The following is a 26,097-nucleotide window of genomic DNA, read 5'->3' on the forward strand; positions in this document are numbered from 1 at the left end:
ATGATCACGGGGAAGACTGGGTCGGAACCGCGTTAGCATTACTTCAACCCAGTCCGTGTTGCGTCACGTGACGTTAGCTCCTAAGTTTATTGGTCCCTCTCGGCGATTTTTGCTGTCAAGAGGCGCCGTGTATAAGCTGCTACCTCGGCCCAGTTTTCCTTGCTTTGCAGCATGGTATTTACAATGTTTTGGGGATTAAGGGCCCTTCCCAGGGACAATTTGGTGTCAGCCCTGAAGTTCTTCCAGCGCGTGCACTTAAAAAAGGTGTGCTCAGCATCGTCGGCTTTTTCCGGACAGTATTTGCACGTCGGTAAAGTGTGCAAACCGAACCTGAAGAGATATGCATTGAACGAGCCATGACCCGTCATCATCTGAGTTAGAAAGAAGTCTGTTTCGCCATGTTTCCTGGCGAACCAGGCCTCGATATTAGGGATCAGACGTGCTGTCCATCTACCACGATCAGACGCCTGCCACCTTACTTTCCATTCCTTCAGGGTGTCCTTTCTCACCATTGCCCTCGCTTCGCTGGCATTGAGGCCTCCTTTTTTGAGGTTATACAACCTGGCCCTTTCGATCGCCAAAAGGTCTATAGGCGGAGCTCCGGCTATAACAAGCACTGCGTCTTCGGAAACTGTGCGATAGGCACAAGCCACTCTAAGTGCTCCTCGTCGCTGTACTGCTGCCAGTTTCTTACGATACGTCTTCTGTTGTAATGTATGAGCCCAGATTTCCGCTCCGTAAAGCAGGACTGAGTGAACCACCTCCAGGAGAGCTCTCCTCTTTTTGGCACGTGGGCCGATAGTATTGGCCATGATTCTCGATAGACTAGACACAGTCTTGCTAGCCTTTGTACACGTGCGTTCCAAGTGTTCACGGAATGTCAGCTTTGCATCTAACTGAACGCCCAAATAGCGGACTGACTTTGTAGACGTCAGTGTTAGTCCGTCGATGATTGTACTAAACGGTTTTGGAAACCATTTTTGGCGTGTTAGGACTACCATCTCCGTTTTCTCTTTGGCTAGCTTCAGATGGTGCTGGTCCAACCAGGCCGCGACGGCTTAGATGGTGAAATCGACCAGTACCTCGGCCTCTTCAATGCTGTCTGCCACAATAGTAGCTGCGACATCATCCGCAAACCCTGTGAGATGCACCTGCGGGGGTAAGGGAATTTCGAACAGCTCGTCATAGTCAGCGTTCCACAGATCAGGTCCCATAACCGAACCCTGTGGTGCACCAGCTGTTATCTTGCGGCTCACTGTTTCCTCAGTGGTTTCAACGATGAGTACTCGATCGTCCAGGTAGCTGTCCACCATTGTCAAGATGTCATCTTTCACCCGGAATCTCTTCTCCAGCGCCTCCAGTATATCCTTCCACGATGCGCTGTTGAAAGCATTCTTCACGTCCAACGTGAGAAGTATACAAACTTTCCTAGACTTCAGGCTGCCAGCCCACGACATCGTTGCGGTTTCTACAACTTCTTTGATTGCATCGATGGTTGATCGCCCTTTCCGGAAGCCGTACTGGCTTGGGGAGAAACCTCCGGAGGATTCAACATCTTTTCGAAGTCTGGCTTTGATAAGTTTTTCAAGCAGCTTCCCAGTTATATCCAGCGTACACAGTGGTCTGTATGATGAAGCTGTTATCGGTCTGTGCAATGAGCTTAATCACTTGTGTTGGAATACCGTCAGGGCCAGGTGCTTTCCCTAGTTTCAGGGTTTTTGCTGCGGTTTGCAGTTCCGAAACAGTGAACTGCAACACATTGGTGGTGTTCTTGTAGCGACTCTTCTTCCGTGCTGGGTGGTTTGGGAAGAGCTCAGTAACGATCTGGTTCATCATAGCCGGGCTTTTTGGCGGCTCTGGTAAGGTTCTACCCAATCCTTTTGCGACTATATGGTAGGCTTTGCCCCAGACATCGTTATTGAGGTCGTTGCAAATTTCTGCCCACAGCTTGCCTTTACTGGATTTGATGGCTCTATTGAGCTCCTTCTTGGCCGCCTTGTACTCATTGGAGTAGTAGGTCTGATCTGGGGAGTGCCTAGCAGCTCTTGTTGCTCGTCGTCGGAGTTGGTGACATTTTTTCCTCAGCTCTGCGATTTCGCATGTCCACCAATATGCTGGCCGGCGCAAGTCCTGTGTTTTACGACGTGGCATAGAAGCATTGCATGCTGCGGTTATAATCTTCATCGTTTTTGTTACAATGTTTTCCGTCTCGCTGCTGTTAGTTGGGAACGGATGTGATTCGAGTGTCACCCATCCCCGCGTGAGGGATTCTCGTAGAGCATCAATGTCCAACTTCCTGGTATTCCAGCTGCATCTTTCGTAATCTCGGTGTACGTGGTGGGTAGTCTCTTCTATCCCGTAGATGATGGATTGATGATCACTTCCAGTGTATTCCTCGGAGACCTTCCAGTCCTGGATTCTGCTGGCAGTTTTTGGAGTCGCCAGAGTAATATCGAGAATTGACTCTCGATAACCAGGTCTTCTATATGTCGACGTCACTCCAGTATTCAGGACTGTAAGATCGAGCCTCGCTGCCATGTCCGCAACTTCGTTTCCCCTGGTGTCTGAGAAATTTGCGCCCCATTCCACAGACTTAGCATTGAAGTTTCCAGCTATTAAGACTTCGCCATTAAATCCACAGATGGTGTTCTCGATGTTAGTCAGCTTCTGGCGGAACACGCTGATTCCTTCGTTGGGAAATAAATATACGCTCATGATATACATTTCAGGGGTTTTTATCCAGACATAACCATCCCCAGATCCGGTAACTACGGGAGTAATCTTCCTATTCGAACATCTATTCAAGTTTCCTTGAAGTACTCGTGTCATTTCTGCGTTTTCGTCGCTTCCGCTAGGGCGGCTCTGTATACATTACATGCACCCGAACCGGAGATATGGCACACGCTATCTTTGTCTTTTCCATTTGAAGTGCACAGAAAGCATTTTGGTTGTTCCGTGCAGTCTGCTGATTTGTGGTTCTCGCCACCGCACTTATAGCAGCATTTGCTCCGATCTGGTCCTTTACAGTAGCTAGACTGGTGTCCAAATCCGAGACATTTGAAGCACCGAGGTACTCTTGCCACTAATCGAATGCAACAATTCACCCATCCGATCTTGATGCGGGCCTTTTCGAGGGCCTTCATAGCACTAGCCTCATCGATCTCGCAGAAGGCTGCCCGTTGACCTCTAGGGGTAACCTTAGTTAGGTTCACGCGCTTTATCTCAAGGTTTTCTTCGTAATCTCTCGTTAATGCTTCCCGGATTTCGGCTTCGGTAGACACTCCGTCCAGATCAAGTATTTCGATGGTGGTCATCGGCGTCAATCGCTTGACCGTTCCACAGCCGCCTACCGCCGTTTTAATTGCTTCCGTGAAAGCTGTGTCATCATTGGTCTTTTTGCTAATCTCTAGCAATACTCCGCCCTCCTTTGTTTGGCGTATGGACTTAATGTTCGCTCCGCTTTCTTCGGGGTTTACCTTGCCTTTTATGTTTTTTAGCAAGTCAGCGTAGGTTTGTCCAGCCGAAGGCTTTATGAGGATTGCCTTGGTCCGAGCTTTTTTCCGCCTTGTTTTCTGAAGCACTTTCACGGGGCCATCCTTACGCCCGTTGCCTTCTTGACTCGCTTTAGCCGTTTGTTTTTGCGCATCGTTCTCGCGCGGTTCTGGAGCCTTCTTCTTTTTCCGGTCAACTAATTTCCAATCGCCCTCTTGTGTGGGCTTTTTGGTTTGACGTTCAGTGGATAAAATCGGGCTTGGCGAAGATAATTGCCTTTTTTTGGGATCTTTTTCCACTTTGCTTGGTATGGGTGTGCACGGCGGCGCAGTTGTCGCCATCCCTGGTGATGTTTGAGTCGTCGTCGCAACTCGTTTCATTGGTTTTTCGAGCGTGGTAGAGAGATCACTCAGTGCCAGGTTGTACGCCGTACTGATTGAACCTGCTAGACGTCTTATGTCACCATGGACATTTGTCTTCTTTTGGATTAAAACCAGCAGTTCATGAATCTTTTCACCCAAGCGTTCAACGGGAGATGGGCGACCGCTACCAATCGGAGCTGAATGAAGTCTGTCTCGGTTTGTGCGCACTGGCAGACCCTCGTCAGTTTCGTGTGTATCCACTTCCATAGTGGCAGTTTTTGTGAATTTTTCCTTATTTAATTCCATGCTATTAAAAGTACCAGCGCATCGTACGCAGAGGGGCGGGTTGTTTTAACTGGGAGCGGGTGTACCCTCGAAGATGATACTTCTACCCCAGTTCCCTGAGGCCCAGTCTACACTTAGCCATGTCCCGGAAAACACGGACGGACCAGACTCGCCCGGGGCGGTGCAGATTCCGACCTCTGCACTCACTGCGTACTTCCTGATCAAGGCCCGAAGTGGCTGGCTCCTGATTCACTGCTGCTACTTACACCTCGGCAGAGCAAGCTCACATCAGCCGTAACCCAGGTTATCGGAAATATTAACACAAGGGCGCAGGCACTCCCAGTGGGTAGCAGTAGGAAACGATCACGGGTTAAAGTCAAGGTAAAGTGACTTCCCCTTCATACCTCGTTTTGGTCCGCGGGGGCTATTTTATTTCACCCCTATCCGCCAGCCCGAAGGCTGGTTAGGACGTTCTCCGATCCGCCACCTGGGGACGCGCTCGGTAGGAGTTGGGATTCACCCCCGAGATGTGTATGTATGTATATATGTGTATATATACATATGTACATGTCCGTATGTATATGTTTATATATACGTATTATTCGTATGTATATATGTTTATGTGTACGTGTTTGTACATGTATATCATATATACATGTTTGTTTGTATGTATATTTATGTATAAATATTACGCTTTTGTATGTTTGTATATATTTCGTTTTACTTTTCATTTCTCTTGTTTATCTAGCTGTTAAGTATATTTGTTATTGTTATAATTATATTACTTATATCTATTGTTCTTTTTCCAATTTCTGTCAATTTCTCCCTAGTTTATATTAATTTTTCAATATTCATTCTGTAGATCCACTGATTATGACATAAAATACTATGTCGAAACGTTTGGAAAAATTAAAGATCAACTTCTAAATCTTTGCCTTTTATTTGATGTATGCCCTTGAAGAACTTACTCATATTTCTCAACATCAAAACTAACTTTTCTAACATATATATATATATATATATATATATATATATATATATATAACCCGACAAACGTTGTCCTGTACCCAATTCTGCATTTTTTCAATATCCTGTACTAATATTTACCGTTCAGTTAAAATTAATAATTATTGTTTTTCGAATTACTATTTACATCAATAAATGAGTGACTGTAGAGCTGCTTAAAATAAAATGATGATTCTCAATTCCTACAGTTAACACTTTAATTATCCCTTTAACAAATATTGAAATATGTTCAATAAAATTATATAATAAAAATTAAACACTGCAATTTAAACCACAAATTTATTTCCAATAGCTCAATTTATTTTAATGTCAAGGGTCATACAATTTTTTAGTCATACTTGTAGGTGTGGATGTAAAAATGAATGATTTTTTGTTTATTCACGAATAAAAATTGACTTTCCAAATGTATCACACAAAAAATCATCGCCTGCCTTTGTGGTTTATAGCATAATTTACACGTGTTGAAAATTGAAGTCTTTTGAAGGGTATAACAAATCCAGAAAGAATTAATAAATAGCATTCCCGGTAAAGGACAATATCACATTGGTTTTTTCTACCCAAAATAATGGCTTCAATAATGTTGCCTATAATTTTTATATATTTGTACCATATTTCAACTGGCTTTTAGTAATTTTTATATCTAAATTACATTTTTCTCACTAATAAATTTATATACATTATTACTTAAGTTTATATTTGAAGTGAATTAATTTGTCAAATCCTGTTCACATGTGCTCTATTCAACCTACGATCAACAAAATTGCAGTAAATGGAGAGGAAAAAACCGTGTGTCGGAAATAGGCTAATCTTAATCGTGCTAAACCTTAAAAGTTCAGAAATAAAAACAATTTGCACTCCGTCACCACCCATCGGATTAATTGAATTATAACTCTTTTAATTCTGATTTTATCAATACTTGCAATACACTATTTTAAAGGTAATTAAATGAGCTACAACTTTCTCTATTATAAATTTTACCGTAACTTCTCTTATTTTGAAATGGCAAAGGATTGAAGGACTCGAAAGACACTCTGGTTGTACACTATCAATATTTGTCAGTAAATTAAGTATCAATTAATTGGTCAGTAAAAGACCTTGAATTTTCATTTATATACCTTTATACGTATCTTTTATTTTTTTAAATAGATTTTTTTTCATGAAATCATGAGCTTTTTGGAAATCCTTTGCACTGGTATTTTCTAGAACCCGTCAAAATCTCTTAAACCAAGTTGATTCCAGAGGGAATACGATTATTTTTAATTTTGGTGGAAATGGCACTCAAAAACTATTTGCTTTAAACGAAAAAAATATTGTATGCGTCTTTTATCTGCATGATAGCTCACTCATCTTACACGCAGAAGTATTAATTTTAAAACTTATTTTGAGTACTATAAAACCCCATTTTCATATCTAGCCTAATATTGTTTCTAGAACAATTTATAGAACACCGATTTATTAGGATTTTGATTGAAATAATTTTGTTCATTACATGATTTTCGTTTAAATGTATATTTTTAGAAATAATTGCAAAAAACAATGAAAAACGCAAAAAACTACAAATTTTCAGTAGCCAGTAACTTGAAAAGTAATTTCTTTTTTGAAAAACATTAATAAACATTTTTCTATTCTAATTAGTTCTTTTATCGATATCCGACGTTAGTTTGAAAGAGATACAATTGAACCACTGAAAAGAGATGTCATCCCCCGGGAAGTGGCAAATGATTCTAAATTATTTTTATTTTTAAACTTGAGAGTAAGATGAACCTAATTCCAAAATTTCTTGCAAATTGAAGCACATTAAAAATATTCAGACCCAAAATGCTCCATTGTCTTGAGTAAATATTTCGTATCCAATGCCAAACATATGAATTTTAGACACAATGAAACTTCTAAATAATTGTTTGAATAAATAAATTATTTTTGTATCTTGATTTAGTAAAGTAGGGCAAAACACGACTGCATTTAAAAGTTAAAAAATAATAATCAGTCAAAGTGAATTGTAGGCTAAGTTTTATGCGCGAGACGCATGCGCAGACTGCATCATCTGTCAGATGTTGACTGTATCTTATACTAAATCTTATATTATTTTAATTTTCATCACATCTCAGCTTCTTTTTGGCAATAATAAGGTAGACATTATATTTTCTTTATTTTTAATCATGAATTTATTATATTTTAATATTGCCTTAGCCTATAAGTGAATAGAAATGTTTGGCAAATGACAGTTGTCATTTGTTTTTAATGTCAAACCATGCCTTAAATATTTTAAAGGTCAAACAATGATAAGCGGTTTTTTGTAATTTTTTCCATTTATTTCTACAATCTAACTTTATTTCTATGAATCAAAACATTTTAGAAAATTTCCCGAACAAACTTCAGGAAGATTCATGAAATTCCGAATTATAGTTTAGGAGGATTAATGAAACTTACATTGTTACAGAAGAATTTTATATATAAGATATATATATATATATATATATATATATATCTTAATATATATAAATTTAGTGTCCCGGGTGTTGTCCACAGTGAACGCCTAAAATACTGAACCGATTTAAAATTTGTTTTGCTCACCGTACACATATGGATCCCATTTAGGACACAGGGTATGTTAAAAATCTCAATTAATGGGCGAAATTTTATATTATTTAATTAAAAAACATTTTGACATTTTACCATAGTTTGAGTTCTGTCGAGAGTCTACCACTCTATACCAAAGACCATAGAGCACCGAATGCAATGAACGATTCGATGCAAGAGTTAACGCCATAGATAAATAAGCATAATGGTTAACGCATTACGATGCGTTTCTATGAGCTACGGTGACGGTTGGAAAATATTATGTATTTTTATGTTGCCAATTGTGATTTGGTGTTGATAATAAGCATACGACAAATTATATTTGTGAAGTTAGGTTATTATATGTCAAATGCTTATTGAAAGCGAAGTTTTAGCAGAGAATATTAGTAGTGATAAACTTGCAGTTCATTGAGACTTATATTAATTGTATTGATGGTGCGTCTATTGAGTCTATTGAAAAATAACCATGCAAGTATTGAAACATTGACGAAGGCAACAAACCTGCTGTACATTAACACGAGCATTATTTGTTCGTTTTGCTTTCGATTATTAACTATTTTGCTCATTGAAATATTGCAATTGGTGCAATGAATAAAGTATGTCAATATTGTCAGACAATGAACTTTAGAAATAAAACAGAAGGCATGTGCTGCAAGGAAGTTTTCTATGAGAAGTGAATCTTCTAAATCGGATTCCTACGATACCCTCAGATTGCACGATACCATTCAAGGGGTTACAATTTCTGATATGATTTTCATTTGTGATGAATATCACCAAGGCTTAGGACAAACAAAGCCCGTTTTTGGATTTAATTTAGAATATCAATGCTTTTTGCACAGACATCTATATGTGGGATGCTCACGTGTGAGATCGTCGAAAAATATAATGTGTATATAATTGAATATTGAATAATGTATGTATGTAATGTAATAATTTATTTATCATGTACATATACATATATATATATATATATATATATATATACATACATATGATTTAAATATCGTTGGTTATGAATTGAAAAATAAAGATACTAATAGAAAACCTTCACAGCCAACTTGAATCGAATACATTTCATAAATAAAATCATCACTTATAATGAATTTTATAAATTTATTCTAACCTTTAATTTTTTGTTTTTTTATTTTTTAATTTTAAGGAAATTTTGATCAATAGTATTGATTAATAAAAACCACAGCAAAGCAGCAAAATATTTTTGATGGCAAAACAACAATTGCCGGGTCAGCTAGTATATATATATATATATATATATATATATATATATATATCTTATATATGAAAATGGAGCTCTCGATCAAATGATTCGGTTAAACTCGAAAACGGCTGAACCGATTTGGCCAGTCTTAGTTTTGAAAAATTCGTGCCAATCCAGAGATGGTCGGAAAGGTGAAATATTATTTCAAAATCGCGTAGAAACTTTTCATTTTTAATTTGAAAATTTTTGTAGAAGCGTAATTTAAATAAAACAATGGACGGTGGCTAATACGTGAAATGTCAAACGTTTTTGACAGATGTTGTTCAATTACGTTTAATAGTATTTTTTACGTGAATATTATTTAATTATGATTGAATTGTACTAAGTACTTTTGTTTGTAGTGTTATTTATATACAAAAACGTAAGTAAACGGGCCGCAAGTGTTACTAGAGACTCAAAATATCAACTTTTTTGAAATGTTATTATGAAAATATATTAAGGCATATATTTCTCAAGCACGGTGTTCTGAAAGATCTCTTTTGTATAATTATATACTCATTGGTATTTATAAAACATTTTCTAGGTTATATTATTTTTTATTTATGTTACTTAAATTCAGAACCAAAATTTGGTATCGATCAAATGGAAATTTTGTCGAATAACATTTTCCCAGTTATAATTTCCCTGAATTTATCGAAGAATAGATAGTAATATATGAAGGTCCGGGGTTAAAAATGTTCACCACCGATGTGTGAAAAATCAGTAAAGTTAGGCATTGTTTAACAACAATATTTGAAACTAGAGGAATAAATGACCGGATATAACCTTGAGTTGAACACGGTAATCTTTGAAAATCCATAACAAAAGTATTTTCTTCCGTTGGTAGCTTTTTAGCATTAGTTAAAAATGTAATTATTTTGTAAAATATCTTTAAAATTATAATAAAGCTTTAAACCTTTTTCCACCTACCCGTTTCAAGTTTCCCCGCCTATAGGGTAAATAGGTCTAGAACAAATTTTTGAAAGTCATCAAAAAAGCACATTTCTACAATGATGAAGTAGCTGGCTGTTTTACTGAACGTAGTCAGATAATTGTTCGTTTGAAATGTCTTATTTGCTGTGATATAATTATTTTGATTTTCACAATATAGTTTATATTTGCTCAAAGTCAAACTGGACCTCAATGTCTTGCTCTGCTCTACATATATACTTTTCATTACTTTTACTTTAATTCATCGAATGTGACTTGAAACTCTTCAAAAAGCAGGCCAAGGAAGAAATACTTAATTCATTTTCTATCTCTCTTCGCAGAAATTTGAATTTTTTTTATAAGCTCAGTACTATTATTTACAATTATACACAAAATCCCGAATCCAAAAAGAATCTGAAAAACTTGAAACGTAATCAATAAGTCGAAATGTTACGTTTTCTATAGAAAGTGTATAAAACTTTCAGTTTGATTGTATTGACAAAATATAGAAACACTAATGAAGTTTATTGTTTTCATAATTCCTCATTGTATATAGCAACAACAGTATTCAACAACACATCCTTATACACCAAATGTATTAATTTTTTTGATTCTCTAGAAATTGTTTAGAATAAACCTTACTTAGCAAAACAACGTTTGCCGGGTCAGCTAGTAAATATATATATATATATATATATATATATATATATATATATATATATCTGGGTGTATATATGTGTATATATATGTATATGTATAAATGTAATAGGTTGTCAAATATCTCCCTTCCGCCTTTTTGCATTATAAATCAAGAGCAAAAAAGCGGAAGGGAGATATTTGACAACCTAATATGTGCATAAATATATGTATACAAATGTATATATGTATATGTCTATATGTCTTTATGTCTTTATGTGTATATGTATGGATATGGATATATAGATCAATATTGCAGGTCAATAGTTTCTGCTACTCAATTTTACAATTTCTTTATATACCTTTTTACCTTTATCTGGTACATAATACATTCATTTTTTGAATCGTTTAAATCGGACGATCCGTGTTCTCGGATATTTTTATTATTTCTAAGGTTTTTATTGTAATTTCGTTTTTTTGCAATTATTATAACTTACCCTAAGGGAAGTTAAAAAGTTTCAAAAAATTCAAATTTTCAAAAACTTTCATAATTTTCAAATAATTTTATTTTGAAAAATTAAAAAATCAGTAAACCTAAAAAAAGAGTGCGCGTAAATATCTCACGCGATTGAAGTAAAACTTATTTGCTACTATACAAAGTAGCAAATTTAAGTTGAGTAAAGATACATACATCATATAACAATTTTGAATAATGTTTATTAATAAATTATATATTTATGATAGCATTAAAAATATGTATAATATTTTAAAACAATAATGTAATTAAAGTCATAATTGAAATATGACATGATCGGATTGTCATTGTAATGAGTATTCAAAACAAACCTTCATTAGAGAAATAAAGTAATTGCTGATTAATAAATTCTATAATATTTGTTCATACAGTAGATTATGTTATACAACGTCTAACCAAATATTGTTTTCGTAACTTCGCTCATCATGTAATAATTGTGTTTGAAGAACTTCATGTAATTAAAATTAACATACATTTATTGACGTTAACGCAATGATCATCATCAATATAACGAGGTAATAAATTAACCATATTATTAACGTCAACAGGCACATTTATAATTTGGCCAAATATTCCAAATTGTCCATTTGCATGTCGCAATCGTGTAATTTGCATGAAACATAACCTAGGTGAAATTAACCTTTCAGATACAGTATCTAGTTTAGGTAGATAATTTGGTATAGGTGGAAATACAAACACGTTAAATTTACATAAAGTGGAAATTTTACCCGAATTTAATGCCTTTCGACAAGTTTGGCATCTAACCTGATTATTTGAATCAATATTCAGAAAACCATTATTAGAATTTATTTTTGAGCTTCATTCAATATTTTTAAGTCACTTTGAAACCAAAGTCACACACAAAACATACATAGCCAAAGCTATCATTTGTAAAAAGTTTTTTAAACAATTTTCGTGCATTCCTAAACAAATTGAAGTCTTTATATGGAAGTTTAAATACTTCATTTGACTCTTGCAAAATATAAAATATCAGTCCCCGTCACATTATTAGTCACATTATATGCAGAAACATTAATTTGCAATTGACGTGATGTAGTTGATGTATCAGAAAAAGTTGCAGCATTACTTTCATCTAACATGATAATAGAATAATATCTTTATATGTGAATAGTTGAAGCGTTTTTCAGGAGTCAAATAGTGAAAAAATATTCTTACTTATGTCAATGGTGATGACATTAACATCTAAATTGATACCTGGACAAGATTTTCTAATAAATTGACAATAACCGATTATTTTCCTGCAGTTGTTTTCTTTGCCAATGTAATCTTTTTTTTTTTTTATTTATTATAATGGCATCTGATCTGAATCATATTGCCACCACTTAGTTTACAGAGAGATCTATATACAAAAATCTTTTAACACTAATCAATATACATAAACTTTAAATATACAATACAATATGATGTTGAATTTATAAATTAAATTTCTAAACTACTGTCCATAAGAAATTGATTAATAATATTATGTATGCTTTCAGTACTAGTTAGAAGTAATTGATGAACGCTAGTAGGAAACTCAATTTTCTCTTTTTGCAGCTTCTTGTAAAATTTTTTCCTTGCAGATTGATATCGGGGACATTCAAAGAAGATGTGGTTGAGGGATTCTTCCTCATATCCACATGTACATGCTGGCGAATTGATAATATTAATTTTATTTAGGTGCTGTCCAAATCTCCCGTGACCTAGTCGTATCCTACATATATTTGTAATATATTTTCTGTTTTGTTTTATTTTTTGAAACCAAGATTTCGTGGATACTTTCGGGTTTATTGAGCCGAACTTGTGTCCTTTTTTTCTAGAGACTTTGTATAATTGAGTTGCCATTGATGTAGTGCGATTTGCTTGAGTTTCTGTCTTAGGTCCGAAGCTGGGATTTTATGTCCTTCCTCCCCGAATTGACAAGCCTGTTTTGCAAATTCGTCTACAGCTTCGTTGTTCTTAATACCTGTGCCTGTACCTTTATCTTGTGATAATGTTAGATGATTATTTAATGTCCATTGATGGAATTTAGACATTTCCCTTGTGAGTTTAGATATACATTCGTCAATACTATTTTGGTATGTATATATGCTTATATCATCTGCATACTGTAGTATATGTGTGTCAGCTGTAAATATTTTTTCTATCTGAGCCATGTATATATTAAAAAGTAATGGTGATAGCAATGATCCCTGTGCTAATCCTTTATTTGTTTTTTTTTGGACCGTATAATTTGTTGTTTGCCTTTATAAATATCTGTCGATTTGTTATCAGCTCTAAAATTATATTCCTTATAGATCTTCCGACCTTAAAGTGTAATAATTTTTCATGGAGTATGTTTATATTTATTGATTCATATGCTTTATTAATGTCAGTAGTAATTAGGAGTAAATATTTGTTATATGAGTTAGAAATATGAATATTGTTAGTCAATTTTGCGAGATAGTCCATGGTTCCTTTTCCTTTTCTAAATCCATATTGTGATCCTCCTAATAGTGATTCGTTTTCTAACAACCACTCCAATCTACCTTTTATCACCCTTTCAAAAGTTTTACATATACATGATGATAAAGCAATAGGCCTGTATGAGTTCGCGTCTAATGCGTTTTTGTTTGGCTTTAATATTGGCACAATAATTTGCGTTTTCCAATCCGGTGGTATAAAGTTCTTTATTACAAAGTCATTGAAAAGATTAGTAAGGTATGTTTTGGCATTATCTGGCAAGTGGAATAGCATAATATAATGAATGTTGTCAATACCAGGTGAAGTATTCGCGCTATGTTTGATGGCCTTTTCTACTTCATCAAAGGAAAATTTTTCAAAATCGTTTGTGTTTTCTTGACAATTGTTTTGCGAACTATTATTTGGAATATTATTACCTTGTACAGCAAATAAATTCATTAGTTCCTCTATAGTATGTTCTGGAATTATTGTATTTTTTCCACTGTATTGTTTGTCTAATTTTTTTACTGTTTTCCATATTTCGCTTGTATCAGTGTCTTTATTTATCGAATTCGTGAAGTTTATCCAGCTATCTATTTTCTTTTTTTTTAAAAAGCTTTTTTTGTATATGCATTTATTTTGTTATACTCCTGATAATTTATAAAATTAGAATTTTCCTTATACTTCTTGAAAGCCGTCTTTCTACTTAAAAATGCCTTTTGGCATTCTTCATCCCACCAAATTGCTGGAGTAAAATTGTTCTTGTAAAACTGTTTGTATTTTCCGACATATATTTCGTTGGCGGTATTAATTGTGTCGATTAGTGATGTGCCAAGTCGAATCAAGTGATTCGAATCATTCGAATCAAGCCTTTAACGACTTGATTCGAATCAGATTTTACTTGATTCGAATCAACTCGCATCAAGCCGCGAAATATTTACTGTGATAAAATATGTATTAACACAAATTTTTCATAAATATAAAATTTTTCATAAATATAAATATAAAAAAATGTTTTAATTTAATTCAATATTATAATAATATAAAAAATAAATATCATAAATATAAAAAATAAATAATGAATTAAATCATGCGAGCCACCCGACTTTAATATGCTTAAATGTATCAGCCAACTCCAATCGTCTTTGTGTGACTTTAACCGCATTCATCGACTAACTATATCATCCGACTTCATATGACTCAAACCGAATCAAGCGGCGATATGAGTTATTCCGACTTCATGACTCAAACCGAATCAAGCGGCGTTACGAGTTGTTCCGACTTCATATGAGCCAACTCGAATCAAGCGGCGATATGAGTTGTTCCGACTTCATATGAGCCAACTCGAATCAAGCGGCGTTATGAGTTGTTCCGACTTCATGAGCCAAACCGAATCAAGCGGCGTTACGAGTTGTTCCGACTTCAATTCTGATTCGAATCATCCCGACTTCAAGCCGTTTGAGCGATATGAGTTCAAGCGATATGAGTTAACCGTATGGGCGATACAGTGCGTCGTCGTTCTTGCGTGTTTATTTATTTTACGGAGCGCTGAGAGCGATTTTATTCGTGAAATATCAATACCCAATTTTGATAATAATTAAGTGTTTTAGATTTTAAATGTTATCAGAATAAACCACTCGAAATTATGAAACGAGTTTCGGGAATCTTTCAATATAATTCTCTTTTGAAACAATTACTAAACACCAGAAAGTCAGTAAATAATATGTTAACTTCTGATTATGTAAGTAATGGCAAATTCACATTAATGAAATTAACTTTCAGCTCTCAGTTTAGATGCGATCCTTTACTGATTACATAGTAAAATAAACAATCGACCCATGATTCCAAATATTATTTTATATGCTTTAGTGATGCACAATTGTTTGGTAATCTATTATTGTAAATTAATTTGAAGATATGTTTTAGCCGTCCTCAAAATTACATCATTTTTAATAATTTTCAGAATATACTTTTTGATAGTGATTTATGTTTACAATTTCTACTTTGTCGGTTATATTGGTTAAACTGACAATTTTGATTATAAATTTGGATCACTTTTACTAAATTAATACATCCATGATTTTTTTTGTCCATATATATACTTGATTCGAGTTGATTCGAATCATGATTCGAATCAGGTTTTTTTCTGATTCGAATCATTCGAATCGGGAATTTTTCGAGTCGGCACATCACTAGTGTCGATAAAGATTTCATATCCCTGATCAGGAGATTGATATTTTTGACATTCATCAATTAATATTTTTATTTTTTTGGTGTATTTTACCCAGTCTACTTCTTTAGTCTTCCATTTTCTAGATGGAGTTATTTTTGTACGTAAAGGGATGTTTGATCTAATTGTAATATTAATCGGTAGATGACCTGAGCCAAGCGGCTCATGAATCACTTCCCAATCTATTTTTGTCGCTAAATTTACTGAGCATAGCGTTACGTCAATCGGAGATGAACTGCAATTGGGTTTTTCAATCATAGTGTTTGAGCCATCATTGAGTATCACTAGGTTATAATCTTCAATTGCGTCATAAAGTGCATTGCCTTTTGAGTCGCATGAGTTACATCCCCAAGCAATGTGATGTGCATTAAAATCTCCCGTAATTAGAAATGGACTAGTTATCTGCCGAAAAATTTGCTGAAAATAATGTTGTTCCAGAACCGCATCAGGAGCGACATATGTACTAATTATCGATATCTGTGTTGTTAAATTTATTGAAATGCCACAAATCTGAATTCTTGCATTATTGTTATTGATTTGAATCACTGTGTGTTTTATTGCTTTGTTGATAAGGATTGCCGTTCCTCCGTAATTGTCGTTTCTATCGCTTCTGACTATGTTATAATTCCTGATCTTATATATCAGATGTGGTTTGAACCAGGTTTCTGATAAACACGCGACCGCAATCTTATGTGTGTTTAAATAGTGTTCTATGCCACCTCTGTTTGCTGTAAAAGATCTACAATTTAATTGAATTATTTTGAAAGAATCCATAGTGATTATTTATGATTTTGGTCTTGAGTGTATACTAAGTATGAAAGATTTTATTTTATCTAAAATTCTTTTCGGTGCTACGTCATTCCTATTATTTATAATTTCCGTTATTGTTTTTGTGATCTGGATAATTTCTGACATTGGTTGTTTTCCTTTGTGATTATTATTTATGTTTTGTTGATTGGTTTCATGTTTGAGTGGTGGTCTTACCCGTTAAACTGTAATGTTTCTTCTGTTGTTTTCTGAGGTTGTGATGTCTTGTCGTATTTCGGGTTCTAATAGTGTTGTGTCGTAATTCTTTCCCTGAGAAGTGTTCAATTCGGTGCTAACGTGTGGAAATTCATTTTGATGATTTGAGATTGAAAATCCAGCTGTGACTTTGGCGTAGGATTTCCCTTCAATTATAGCTCTAGCTTCCTTATATGCAATATTATTATTTGCTGCTAGTTCTAGTATAGTATATTGTTTTTTATATTCACGACATGTTTTACTGATTGCTAGGTGGGGTTCATTGCAATAGATACACTTAATGTTCTCCACGGTACAATTCTTGCTGTTGTGATCTTCAGCACATTTGAAGCATCTCGCACTACTCCTACATTGCTTACTAGTATGGCCAAATCTAAGGCAATTAAAACATTGGGTAACCTTAATATAAGGGTTAACGCGACATTTCACTGCATATATTGACACTTTTTCTGGAAGTGATTGACTTTTGAAAGTTATAATACACGCTCCTGTATTAACTATTTCCTTCTTATCGTTTTTTCTCGTTATGCGACGAACATAAGTTATTGGAAATGGTGTTTCGATATTTTTTATTATTTCATCCTCTGTCAAAGTAGGGTCTACGTCCGTTATAACACCTGTTTTAAAAAACAAATAATTTGGAGCGTAACATTTTAGATTATGCTCCGCAAAACTTTTTTTGTCCAGTATTTCATTAGCCATTTCTGGTGTTCGTAATTGTATTTTAATTTGATTTCGGCCTACCGACTGTATATCTAGTACTTGATTTCCCATTTGCTTAAAAATTTTTCTCCCAATTGCCATCGGGTGTAACCTACCTATGTTTTTTTCCGTTGATTCTATATATACTATAAATGGACCACTATCTGAAGGTTCATATTTGTACTGATTGTATGTCGTTGCTGATTTGTTTTCATTCTCGTTTGAGTTCTTTTCATTACGCATATCTATATTGTCAACAGATTTATTATTTACAGTTTTGTTGTTTACTGTTTTGTTTACAGGTTGATTATTTGCATTTTCTTCGTATTCCATTCGTTCCATCATTATATTGTCGTTAATTTGCGTTAAATTATTCGTTTTATTTTGTTTTATATCAAGTTTATTAATGTTTACCGTACCTGATTTTATTATTGTTGGTATGATTTCAGAGTTAATTTTTACATTTTTTCCTGCGTTTTTGTTGACGTTCGATTTACTTTTTTGTTTTATTTTAATGTTTCCCACTGATTTTTCTGTTTTTTTTTCGCTTAATTTACAAATTTCCATAATTTCGTCATTATCGACGTTATAAATCGTTTTTATAGCACTTGACACGCACGCACCAAGGTCATCGGGCCGAGGACCTTTGTACCTGGTATTCTTTTGCTGCCCGAAGGCAGTCTCGTTCATATCACTACACTTATGTAATAAATTTCACTTAGTAATTCACTCGATGTTAACTGTTCGGCTTCTCGATTCGAACTGGATGTAATCTTAATGTTTCAGAGTTTGTAAGAGGCTTTGAACCAGCATCAATATTTATAATTACTATTATAATAAATTAAAATTAGTATTCATAGCCATCATAAAAGAGAAACACGTAAACTTTGTTTAAATTTCCAAAAAAGACATATTGTTTTCACAATTTCACTTATTACGTAATTGTGTTTGTAGTATTTTATGTAATTGAAATTAACATACGTTTATTGACTGCTTGTTTGTTTTGACTATTTCGCTGGCGATAGAGTTTCATTCTTTGAGCAACTGTAGTATCTGTCTTGCCTATAAAAATATTTTTCATTTTAGTAATAACCTCAAAGGTCTATAGTCGAAATATATCCTATACCTCAAAAAACTCGAATAATACAAATTACTTCAATAAACTTACATTTCTTACGCAGCGCAGATTTTTCATTTGTTACATTATTTGCGATTATTTGCACTATAATTATTTATTGGGGACGGGATAAAATATTCTTTTAATCCTGACATTTTATTAACTCACGATTTATACTACTATTTTACCTTAAAATATTTTGACATAACACCGGAAATTTGAGCAATATGCTTCACGCTTTCGGTGACGTATGCACGTATAAAGCACGCTTTCGGTGACGTACGCACGTATAAAGTCAGGCATACTAAGAAGCCTTGTTCAAATACGACCAATCAAAATCGACCGGTATAGAAATCATATTATCGAGAGCGAATGACTCTCAATTGACCTTGCCGTAACAATTTCCGTTGCATTTGCACGGATTTACACCCATGTCGCGCCTGAAGAAGTTTTAGTTTAAAAAATATTACAATTATTTTAAAACATTCCGAAAATTTCAAAGAAAATCGAATATTTTCAAAAATTTCCAGTTAAAAAAAAATCTAAAATAATCGAATTCAAACAAATTAAAATTTTCGAAATTTGTTATAATTTTCAAAAAAATAAATATTATGAAAAATTTAAAAAATATCAAAATTTATAAAAATAGATTTATTACAATCATTTTAGAAATTTGCAAAATTTAAAAAAAAATCGAATATTTTCAAAACTTTCCAGTTTCTCAAAAAATTTTAAAAAAAACGATTATTTCATAAATTGAAAAAAAAACTAACTAATAAAAAATCTTCAATATTTTGAAAAAAATTCAAAATTACCTACAAAAACTAATTTAAAAAAATTGAACAAATTTCTTGTGAACAAACACATAACTTGCTTGTAAAATACGTTTGTCGCCCAATTCAATAAGCACTTTTAAATTTATAATAAACTAGCAATCCCAGCAAACTCCGTTTCGCTACCATATGGTTTCGTGAGAAAGATGAAGATTTTTTATGTTTTATATTTGGAAAGGAAATGAGTAGTTGTCAAACAATGTATCTGCCGGCACCATCTATTTAAAATATTGGTTTGTAGTACATGCTAAATATCAGAGATGACGCTGAAAAAAAGAATTTTTCGCTTTTCTGTTGAAATTTCTTTTCAATTTGCTATAAACCTCACAAAGCCCGAGATCTTTCCAACAAATGCAAAATCGGTTTGTGCGTTCTGGAGTTATATCGTCAGGAAGTAAAACCCGACTTATTTTTATATAATAAATAATCTGTTTGAAAATATTTAAAACGTAATGAAATTAACTATGAATTTATTGAAAGATTCTCATTGAAATTGATTATTTTTATTCCCCGAATGTTTAATTACGGTACGGGAAGTTGCCTTAAGGCACGATGCCATGCACCACTAGCTATAATAACAATATTTATACTATATAGTATGTAATAGTAACAATATTTATATTATATAGTATGAGTTGTAGTATGTAACACCTTATGCTGATATTCTTTCAACTAACAATCGTGTGGTGATATTGAATTCTAATATATAGATTAATTTATTATACAGTGCATATCACCTATATCTGCGGAAGCATCCGCAGCATTTACGCAGATCGCGAAATGTCGAGCCGCTCCTTCGCGCGCACTACCGGCGCTAGGCCACCGCGACTCAGTTCCATATTCAGTTTGCTACAGCACGCCGAGCGCAACGGTTGTTTGGCGTTCGTGTCCTGACGTGCGTGCAAAACTCGAGATCGCTTATTTAACTCCTTGTGCTGATGCACTTACCTGATCACTCAAGTTAATTGAGAATTAAAGAAGAGAACGCTAGTGCTAGAATAATCGTATTCAGTGAAACATAAATGGTTCAAAATGAAATTTAATGAATCATAGTTAAATATATGTAACACTTTTTTTAATTTTTAATAACATAATATGTGTAATTTTACAATATTAATGATTTCAAGTGCAATTTTAAATCAGCTACTATAAAATCTTCTGAATGGATATATTCTTTTGCATGGAAGTTTGAAAAACATCTCTGTGTTATATAATAAACAAAATATAAGCGAAATATTGGTATCAAAATAAATTGCATTAAATTCAAATAATAGTAGATAATGCGTGTTAAGAAAATATTATTAATATGTGTATATAAATTTATTATGATGATACCGAATGGGATAATAATTAATGCATTCATGCAGATTTACAATTAGATTGACATATATATATATATATATATATATATATATATTAATACTTTGAAATATATTTCAACGTCGAAAAAACTATCAAGATAGTTACATATATATATATATATATATATATATATATATATATATATATATTGGATAATTTTTTTTTTGATTTATTATTCATAGCAAGCTATACAAAGTACATTCAGCTACATTTGTTACAGTTATATATTATTTGTCTGCGTGAGAAGGATCGCAATCCTGCGATAGCGCCTTCATAGATGTTATATTATATTTTGTAGTAAATCATTGCAGATTCTTTTTTTTGAGACGCTTTGGTGGTAAAGGCTTGAGCAGATCAGACGCTAATACGTTTGGATGACGACTTAGACGAGCTTTGTATCTGGTGCAGTAAAGACTAATTTCTTCTTCTATAGTTCGAATTCTGAGATCTTGATGTATCAACCAGTTGGGAACGTATTTTGGAGCGTTCACGATTTCTTTCAAAATTTTATTTTGGAACCTTTGTAGAATAGTTATGTTCGATTTACTGGCCGCACCCCATAGTTGTAGGCCGTAAGACCATATTGGTTTAATAATTGTCTTGTATATTAGGAGTTTATTTTCTATTGTGACTTGTGATTTCCAGCCCATTAACCAATTAAGTTTCCTACGTGATAATTCAAGTTGCTGACGCTTCTTTAGAATATGTTCATGCCAAGTTAATCTTCTATCTAAATGTATTCCCAGATATTTAACAACATTGGATACAGGAACTAAATCACCATTCAATCTAACATGGGGGCATGAACCTTGTCGTAACGTAAAAGTAACGTAAACTGATTTAGAGTTATTCACTTTTATTCTCCATAGTTTCATCCACTGTTCTACTTCATCTACATGTTTTTGTAGAATTTTCGAGGCAAGCAATTGGTTGTCATGTTGAGCTAGAATACCCGTATCATCTGCAAAGGTAGCAATCATGGTTTCTTCATTTGTAGGTATATCAGCAGTATATATAATGTAAAGCAGCGGACCAAGAACCTTGGGGAAATCCGGAAGAAATTTTTAATATTAGATGAAGCATAATAAAATAATATTTGACAATCATCTATTATAGTATATCTATCTTGCCAATTAAAATAGTTTATACTATCAATAGTTTATTAAACGCATTCAATTATTATTCCAGTTTTTCTGAAATCAATGTTAAGATCAAAAGATTTGTTATTATATCATAGTTATACTTGAATTTTTAATAGTATTTGAGACGCATCGATTACATTTGCTCATTATATTATTTTTTTTTTTCATTTTATTTTATTATAAATAATAACAATAAGAATAATATATTAGAAAAAAAACTATAAACTATAATCTTAACCAATAATCAGATTTCTTCATATGATTTTCATATATTGCTACATTTCGTGCTGTGATGACAGACAGAAATATCGTTTCACCGAGTGCGACGGAATCAAATTTGTTAATTTTAGTATTTGATAAAATACATGTCAGAACTCATAAATACTATATTTTAATAAAAAAATACATATGACACAAAAACATTGATGTCTTAGAAGTAATAAAAACTAAAAATCTACAATTTACTGTTATCTTACAGATTTAGCGAAAAAACGCTATGTTTGTTGCGAAAATAAATACTTGATTTTTTTTATAATTTTTTTTTTATAATATTTATTTGAACAGCGATCAGAACTTATGGGTTCTATGAGCTGTTGTGATTAATATCTTACAAACTACGTTTGTTTTTTTTTACAGATGGCAACCCAAACAGTTGTCATATCTCTGTATGATAAATTTTTATTACAATCTTTGTAATAGAGCAAGTATGGTGCAACAATGCCGGGTGAGGGCTATTTTCACTTGGAAACATATTGCTATTTATATTTCCAAGTGAAAATTGTTGTCACTGTTGCCTGACAACAGGCTGCTCGAAGTGGGTTTCGAACCCGGGACCTCTGAAACAAGTCCGATGGCTCTTAACCGCTTACCTACTGCTACATACGGGCGAGCCTACCAACTTGATAAAACAAATTCTAGGCGCAAAGAAGGTGTAATGGCTATATCGAAATCAATATTTATTACATTCATAATTTATGCACTTTTAATTACATACAAATCATATTTATTATTTCTTTAATTTAAGCATGATGTTGATGTCTGAATAAGGTAGTGTTAATAATTTATAAATTAATGTAACATATATAATGTCGTCATAGCTAATACATGCCCAATTAATATTTTATTCAATTCTAAAAATTCTGAATATGTAATTGCTTATAATTTTATATATATATATATATATATATATATATATATATAAATCAATAGAGTAATAAATCGAATAGCTGAAAAAAATTGGCATGCGGGCGCTGAGTACCCTAGGACCGGCCCTGTATATATATATATATATACATATATATATATATATATATATATATATATATATACATATATATATTACATAAAAAATGATTATTCAAAATAAAAATTCAAAATAAAAATCACATTTTTTTAAATTTGATTCTGTCTTTTTCCATTTCAAATGCAAATAAATATAATAATATTGATATAGAATTAATAAATATGTAAAGGAGCATTCCAAAAAGAACACTATAAAATTTACAATAATTTTGTTGTTAATTTTACAATGTATACTTTAAATGATGCGTCAAAACTAGTTAGTTTTCTAATTGTAGTTAAACATTCTGGATGAACGAAATATTTTATCACTGAAGTTGCAGTAAAAATTTTCTGATCAATACCTGATATATCTTTGCTCTGTACGTGAAACATTTAATTAAAATGATGGTAGAAATTAATGAATCGTCACTGTACCATGAATATAATAACAACATTATTTCAAAAATATTGCTTAATGACATGGATACATTTACTTAGTGGATTAAAAATATGCTTACTCTAAAAACGTAGATACATATGCTGATAAATTAAAACTTATTATTCTAAGCGTTTGGTTTTTTATTGCTGATTTTTATTTATAATTACGTCTTTTTTATATGTTTATATATTCATTCTATGAGTGTGAAAAGTTTGTTTCAAACAAATTGATTACCAACAATTTGATAACCAATAATCTTATTTTAAAAATATAGCCTTTAATGGTATAATTACTATGTTTCCATTAATATATTAATAAAACTTAGTTTCAAATATGATAAGTTAAGTATGCTCTATTCACTGGGTCATAGCATGTTTGGGCGTGGCGGCGTGACGTAAAATTCGCGAAGGGTTGAGAACAAGGAAAATTATTTCAAAATATCAAAACATTAATGTATAATTTCATAAAATTTCGTTAAAGTCACAATATCATCAATTATTTGGTTATATCATAATTGTATATGATGTAATGGAAAATTTAAATATAAAATATAATAATGTACTGCCGTATATCAAAGATGATATCTAATAAGTAAGAAAAATATGGTATCAAAGAAATTCAAATTTTCTTTCAAACATTCAAATAAGCCTCGGAACTCGCATAGTACAGAAGTCTTGGCAGAAATTACCTAACTTTACTCACATTTTTGTTCAAATAAAACTATCATTTTTCTTTTTACATTATACAAAAAATTATAAAAAATTCAGGGTGTTGACAAGTTAGCTGTATAAATGTTAGTGCTAATTTCTAGTGTTGTGTACACTTCTCTAGATGTAACCTACCAACGTTAATATCCACTGATCATGACATTAAATTGAATGTCGAAACGTTTGAAATTAAAGATTAATTTATAAATTTTTACTTTTTATTCTTTGATGTATCGCCCCACAAGAACTTACTCATATATCTCACCATCAAAATTAACAACTAAATCATATATATATATATATATATATTAAATTTTTTATAATTTTGATGTCTCAATATGTGATATTCAGTTTTCAGGGCAATACATCAATTAAAAAATTAGATCGTATTTCTAACATCGTGTATAAAATTGACTGTACAAATTGTGAGGCCACTTATATTGGCGAAACTGGACAACATCTAAAAAAACGTCTTAGACAACATTATAACAATTCCAAAAATAAAAATCAAAATCGAACAATGATAACTGACCACATACAAAGTTTCAATCATATTTTCAATTTTGATGTGGCCACAATTTTATATCACGAATCGAATACATCTCAGAGACGCTTTTCAGAATCTTGTCTGATACACCTTTATAAAAATAGCTTAAACAAAAGATTGGATACTTCCTCACTGTTCGAGAATTACCAAGTAGTCTTAAACAATGTCTCGAAATTCATACCTTTAAAATAGTTACCTATCATGATCGACGTTTAATTATATTAATTTTAATGCCAATTTTTCTTTTTATTTTTTTTTCTCTTTTAATTTTTATCTCAATTTTACAAATTATGTCCACCCTCACAATTGTCATGTTTTTATATTTCACTATATGTACACTCTCGCGTTGTCAAATCTTAAATTCATTGGTCAGTTCGTTTACTTGGTACCTAACCCTCAACACGTGGTTCGCACATTGACGTACATTCAGTCGTCACCCGTGCATCGGAGCACAGAAATGTACGGCGTGATGTACTTTACAAATTCATAAAAAATCTCATTCAAAAATTTATATATTGTTCAATTTAAAATGACAAGGATTGGTTTTTTGTTGCATTGTGAATATTTATAATATGAAATAATTAGGATTGTGCATTGTGAACATTTATAATATGAAATAATTAGGATTAATTCAATTACATGTAAGTTCATACCATATCACTTCTTATATTTTAGTTTTATTTAATAATTTCTATCTGTTCTTTTAATCTAGAGTCCACTGAAGATGACACAAAACAATGTGTCGAAACGTATGGAAAAAATAAAAATGTTTTAAAGTCATCAAATTTTTTAATTGATGTATTGCCCTGAAAACTGAATATAATATATATATATATATATATATATATATATATATATATATATACAGGGCCGGTCCTGCCTTGCATGCGATGCGTGCAAAAAATGCGGGCGCAAGCCTTAGGGGGCGCCAAAACGAGTTTCGGAAATTAAATTTTTAATATAATATTTATATTTTTTTATATAAAATCTAGAATTATTTATTTAAAATCTAGAATACTTAATAAATTATAATAAACACTTTAACTTAACTAGGGATACGGAGACACATAAAGCATATTTATTTTGCAATGTGATATCAGTAGAAACAATTAACCGATTATTAATTCTGCAAATTAGTGAATAACAGCTCTGTTTATTGCTTAATCTACTT

The 26,097-nt window shown here is 32.6% G+C and overlaps 1 protein-coding gene across 1 annotated transcript; it reads right to left on the reverse strand.

Annotated features, from left to right (window-relative positions):
* Positions 1 to 1,584: 1,584 nt before the first annotated feature.
* On the reverse strand, positions 1,585 to 2,829 carry LOC113375778. Its single transcript, XM_026615724.1, has one exon. The coding sequence runs from the start codon at positions 2,827 to 2,829 to the stop codon at positions 1,585 to 1,587; it is 1,245 nt and encodes a 414-aa protein (XP_026471509.1).
* Between the last annotated feature and the right edge of the window lie 23,268 nt (positions 2,830 to 26,097).

Source organism: Ctenocephalides felis, unplaced genomic scaffold (assembly GCF_003426905.1).
Source record: "Ctenocephalides felis isolate EL2017-DRISC unplaced genomic scaffold, ASM342690v1 CF-g0.4_SCAFFOLD_01886, whole genome shotgun sequence".
Lineage (NCBI taxonomy): Eukaryota > Metazoa > Arthropoda > Insecta > Siphonaptera > Pulicidae > Ctenocephalides > Ctenocephalides felis.

Excerpts from the sequence above, each read along its gene's own strand:
- LOC113375778 (XM_026615724.1), bottom strand. The coding sequence starts at position 2,829 with ATGACACGAGTACTTCAAGGAAACTTGAATAGATGTTCGAATAGGAAG.